General features: G+C 53.5%; 1 protein-coding gene across 1 annotated transcript in view; it reads right to left on the reverse strand.

Annotated features, from left to right (window-relative positions):
* Window positions 1–932: 932 nt before the first annotated feature.
* EMWEY_00043710 (protein kinase, putative) overlaps window positions 933–5000 on the reverse strand; it is a gene marked incomplete at both ends in the record, with an annotated part of 7054 nt that continues 2986 nt past the window's right edge. Inside the window, one exon of the mRNA XM_013478998.1 lies at window positions 933–5000. This exon is cut by the window's right edge and continues 8 nt beyond it. Coding sequence (XP_013334452.1) covers window positions 933–5000 — 4068 coding nt within the window.

Below are 5000 nucleotides of genomic sequence, written 5' to 3' on the forward strand. Positions count from 1 at the left end.
GCTGCTGCTGCTGCTGCTGCTGCTGCTGCTGCTGCTGCTGCTGCTGCTGCTGCTGCTGCTTCTCCTGCTCCTACTGCTGTCTCCAAGTTGGATGCCCAGTGGGAGACAATTTAGGAGAATTTTATTTAAATTAATTTATTTAAATAAATTAAATAAATTATAATTAATAATTAAAAAAAAAAATAATAATTAAAGAAAAGGAGACACCTTATTAATAAAAGGAGACAATTTATTTAGAGACACTTCTCCTTATTATTATTTAGAGACACCTCCTTGTAAGGGACAACTATTATAATTACAGACAGTTAGTATTTATTTAAGGAGACAATTCCTTAGAGGAGACAATTCCTTAGAGGAGACAATTCCTTAAGGAGACAATTCCTTAAAGGAGACAATTCCTTAAAGGAGACAATTCCTTAAAGGAGACACTTTTCTTAAGGGAGACACTTTTCTTAAAGGAGTCAATTAATTAGTTAGCCATTAGAAATGTTTTTTGCTTCTTTTATTACCATGCTGGGTCCTGCTGCTGCAGTCGTTGCTGCAGCAGCTGCTGCTGCAGTCGTTGCTGCAGCCTTTTGAAAAAAAGCTTCTAAAGCATGCAACAACCAACAGCTAGCTAGCTAGCTATTAGCTAGCTAGCTATTAGCTAGCTAGCCCATTAGCTAGCTAGCCCATTAGCTAGCTAGCTATTAGCTAGCTAGCTAGGGTAGCTGTTGCCTAGCTATATGGCTGTTAGCTAGTAGCTAGCTATCTAGCTAGCTATAAAAAATACGCGAATTCTGTTAATTAAGAGCTAGCTAGCTGTATGCTAGCTAGCTATATGCTAGCTAGCTATATGCTAGCTAGCTGTATGCTAGCTAGTTATATACTAGCTAGCTGTATGCTAGCTAGTTATATACTAGCTAGCTGTATGCTAGCTAGTTATATACTAGCTAGGTGCCACCTAGTCCCTTGCTCCGTACGTTGCAGCTGCCATATGAGCTAAGAGGCTGCTGCTGCAGGTGCTGCTGCTGCTGCTGCTGTAGCTGCTGCTCCCCTTGTGCCTGCTGAGGGACTTGTTCAGCTTGCGGCTGCTCGACGACTAGGCAGTTGGCGACAGGTGCTGCTGCTGTTGCTGCACCTGCTGCAGGGACATCCTGCTGCGGGCGTTGCTGCAGTTGCTGCAGCTGCTGCAGAGGGTTGGCAATGAGTTTGTGTAAGAAGGAGACAGCAGCTGCAGCAGCGGAGAGAGGCGCTTCTGCCTGCTTCTGTTCCTGCTCCTGCTGCTGCTGCTGCTGTTGTTGTTGTTGCTGCTGCTGCAGCTGGTAGTGGGTCATTGAAGTGTCTCCTCTTAGCCTTGGGTAGTAGTAAGCGCTATGAGGGGAATCTGTGGGGGTAAGACAGACACTCTGCGGTGTATCTGCAGCAGACGCAACAGAAGCAGCACCGCTGCAGCCTCCAAAGAATGTTGCTGCATGCACAGGAGCACCTCTTGCTGTAGCTGCTCCTGGTCCCCCACGGAAGCTGCTGCATCCGCTGCTCTCTCCTGCTGCTGCTGCTGCTGCTGCTGGGGGTGCTGTAGCTGCACCTCCAGCAGCCAAGAGGTTAGGGGCTATAACATGCGTTAGCTGCAATCGAGGGACAACAACACTGTGGCGGCTGCTGCTGCTGCTGCTGCTGCTGCTGCCAGAGTAGCTGGTGACTGGTGCTGCTACTGCTGCTGTAGACGGAGCAGCTGCTGCTGTTGCTGCTGGTGCTAATGCAGCAGGCAGCTCAGCTTTCCCTTCGGGGTCGGAGGGCCCTAAAGGCAGCAAAAGGGGATTTCTGTTGCTACGAAGTGGCAGCAGCTGCTGCTGTTGCTGCTGCTGCTGCTGCTGCTGCTGCTGCTGCTCGACCTCATGCGCATGTTGTTGCTTCAACACTGATGTTGACCTGCTCTCCTGCTGCGGTTGCTGCTGCTCCTGCTGCTGCTTCTGCTGCATTAGACGTATAGCCCTCTTCTGGTGCAGCTGCAGCTGCAGCATTTGCAGCTCTTTTTGCTGCTTCTCTCTTTGTCTCCTTTTAAATTCAATCTCTAGCTGCTGCAGCTGCAGCTCTCTGTGCTGCTGCTGCAGGTGTCTCTGCTGTCTCTCTAATTCCCGTTGCTGCGCCAGCAGCAAAATGTCGCTAATGCTCAGCCGCTGCACAGGCACTGCACAATCCGTCCTTATTGCAGGGACACTGTCTCCTATTTCTTGAGACGTTGCTGCTGCTGCTGCTGCTGTCGCTGTTGCTGCTGCTGGGGAGACGCCGCTGGTGCTGCTGCTGCTGCTGTTGCATGCAGGATTAGCTGCAGGAAAGGGGCCAAAGGGAAGCATATCCGTTGGGTGGGGACGACGAGGGGTGCAGATGATTTCTGCTGCGTAGAGCCTCCTCTGCTGCACTTGATTACCCGTGCTGCTGCTGCTGCTGCTGCTGCTGCTGACATCAACTCTGACGTTGGGAACGGTGTTGGTGCTGCTGCTGCTGCTGCTGCTGGTTCTGCTATCGTAGGGAACTGTGGTGGCGGCATTGTTGCTGCTGCATCTGTCAGCAGCTGCTGCTGCAGCAGGAGACAGTCCCCAAGGAGATGGGGCATGAGGAGACTGTTGAAGTACAGATGGTGAGTGGCGAATGCTGCTGTTGCTGCTGCTTCTGTTGCTGCTGCTGCTGCCGCTGCAGTTGCTGTTGCTGTACATTCTTTCTGTTGTGCCTCTACTGGGGCTGCCATAACTGTACAAAGGAAGCTCCCCCAGGTAGAGAGGCGGCACTAAAGGCAGCTGCTGCCGCTGCTGCTGCTGCTGCTGCTGCTGAGGGTGTGTGGAGTCACAGAGGGGAGAGACAACGGAGTCTGCGGGGAGGCAGTTGCTGGTACAGTGGAGAGTCCCTTCTTGGGTGTTGCGCTCTCTCCTGCTGCTGCTGCTGCTGTCTTTTTGGTTGTTTGTGCTGCCCGTGTCTCTGTCTCTTTCTCTGTCTGTTTTTCTTGTTAACAATGGGGAGGCCTCGATTCTCCCTTTTGCTGCTGCTGCTGCTGTTGCTGCTGCTGCTGCTAGCTCAACATCGGGGACTTCTCCTTGACTGTCAACCAAAGAGACGCTGCCACCTTGCGGGCTCACTCCACCCGCTGCTGCTGCTGCTGCTGCTGCTGTTGTTGTTGTTGCTGCTGCTGCGTCTGACAGGAGTGGCGTTCTGCTGCATGCAGGAGCAGCGGACAGCCCCACATGCAGGGATAGTTGGCTGCGTGCGCTTCCCTGTCCTGCAGCAGCAGCAACAGCTGCTGCAGCAGGGACGGCAACAGTAGCAGGAGCACCATCAGAAGTAGTATTTGTTGCGCTGCTGCTGCTGCGGGTGTCGCCGGTGTCATCGTTACAAGGAGGAGAAGGAGACACATCTGTCTCCTTCTGCAGCAGCCCTCCTAGCAGTGCTGCTGCAGCATCAACAGCTTTCCTCCATGATCCATCAGCAGGAACCTTCTTGTCTTCCTCTGTCCAGTAACGTCTTCCTGACTCCTGCTGCTGCTGTAGCGGCTGCTGCTCCTCCTGCTGCTGCTGCTGCTGCTGCTGCTGCGGTTGTTCTGGCAAGCGCTGCACCAGGCGAGGAGTCGCTAAGGCCGCCACTGCGTTTATACCCGAGCGAAGCCAGCGAGCGCAGAGTGCAGCAGGAGAAGGATCTGTTGCTGCTGCTGTTGCTGCTGTTGCTGCTAATGCTGCTGCTGCTTCTGCTGCTGTTGCTCCCGTGTCATGAAGGAAGCTCTTTGTGTCTTGAAAGCTTGACTGCTTGCTGTAGGCTTGTTGCTGCTGCTGCTGCTGCTGCCCATTTGCATTGGGTGGGCGTATACGCCGTTGTCGCTGCAGCAGCTCCTGCTGCAGCATCTCTTGCTGCAGCAAGGCTGGTACTTGCTGCTGCAGTTCCTGTCTCTTGTGCTGCTGTGCTGCAGTTGTTATACCTTGAGAGTCCATCTCTATAGATGGAGGAGACATTGGGGAAACAGCATGCTCGCGAGTGCCTATCTGTATAGTTGCTGACCTCTGCTGCAGCAGCAGGTGGTGTTGCTGCTGCTGCTGCTGCAGAAGCTGCTGCTGTTGCTGCTGTTGTTGCTGCTGCTGCTGTCCCCTGTCAACAGGATCCGATGCATCGTATGACCAAAAGAGACCTTCAGGAGGCTCAGCTGCCCCTCTGCAAGCTGCCTCCTGGTTATGCCGCAGCAGGAGCTGCTGCTGCCGCCTTTGCTGCTGTTGTTGTTGCTGCTGCTGCAGCTGCTGTTGGTGTAGCTGCTGCTGGTGTATAGTTAAGAAGTTAGCAAAGGCCATCCTTCTGTCTCTCTCTGCTGCAGGAGACTCTAAGGAGCGACGCCTATGTAGTGCATGACGGAAAGGGCTTTGCCTATAGTGGTGTTGCTGCTGCTGCCTCAAGATCTGCTGCTGCTGCTGCAGCATCATTAGCTGACGCTGCTGCTGCTGCTGCACTTGCTGCCATGATAGCTGGTTGTTGGGAGTCTCCCTGCTGAAGGGAGGAGCAGCACGATAGGCAGCTGGGCGCAGCAGAGGTGTTGTTGCTGTTGCTTCTTGTTGTTGCTGCTCCTGCTGACTGCGCTGTCTTTGCTGCTGCTGCTGTCTGTGCTGCTGCTGCTGCTGCTGCCGGTGCTGCTGCAGTGCTGCTTGGTGCTGCTCTATTAATTTATAAGCTGTAAAGCGGACGGACTCTGCTGTTGAGCATGCGCTTGCTTCGGAGACACCGCGACGAACAACTTGCTGCTGTTGTTTGCTGCTGCTGTTTGGAGACACTTGAATCGATTCACCAGCAGCAGCAGCAGCAGCAGCTGCTGCTGCTGCAGCAGCTGCTGCTGCTGCTGGATTAATCGGGGCATTAGGTGATGCTACTGCAGCCCCTGGTACTGTTCTTGCTGCTGGTACCGGCAGCAACACCGCCGTTGCAGGTGTTGCTTTTGTCACTTTTGCTGTTGGTGCAGCAGCAGCAGCAGCAACTGCTGCTGCTGCTGCTGC

Source organism: Eimeria maxima, genomic scaffold, assembly GCF_000499605.1.
Source record: "Eimeria maxima Weybridge genomic scaffold, Emw_scaff815, whole genome shotgun sequence".
In the NCBI taxonomy this organism is placed as follows: Eukaryota; Apicomplexa; class Conoidasida; order Eucoccidiorida; family Eimeriidae; genus Eimeria; species Eimeria maxima.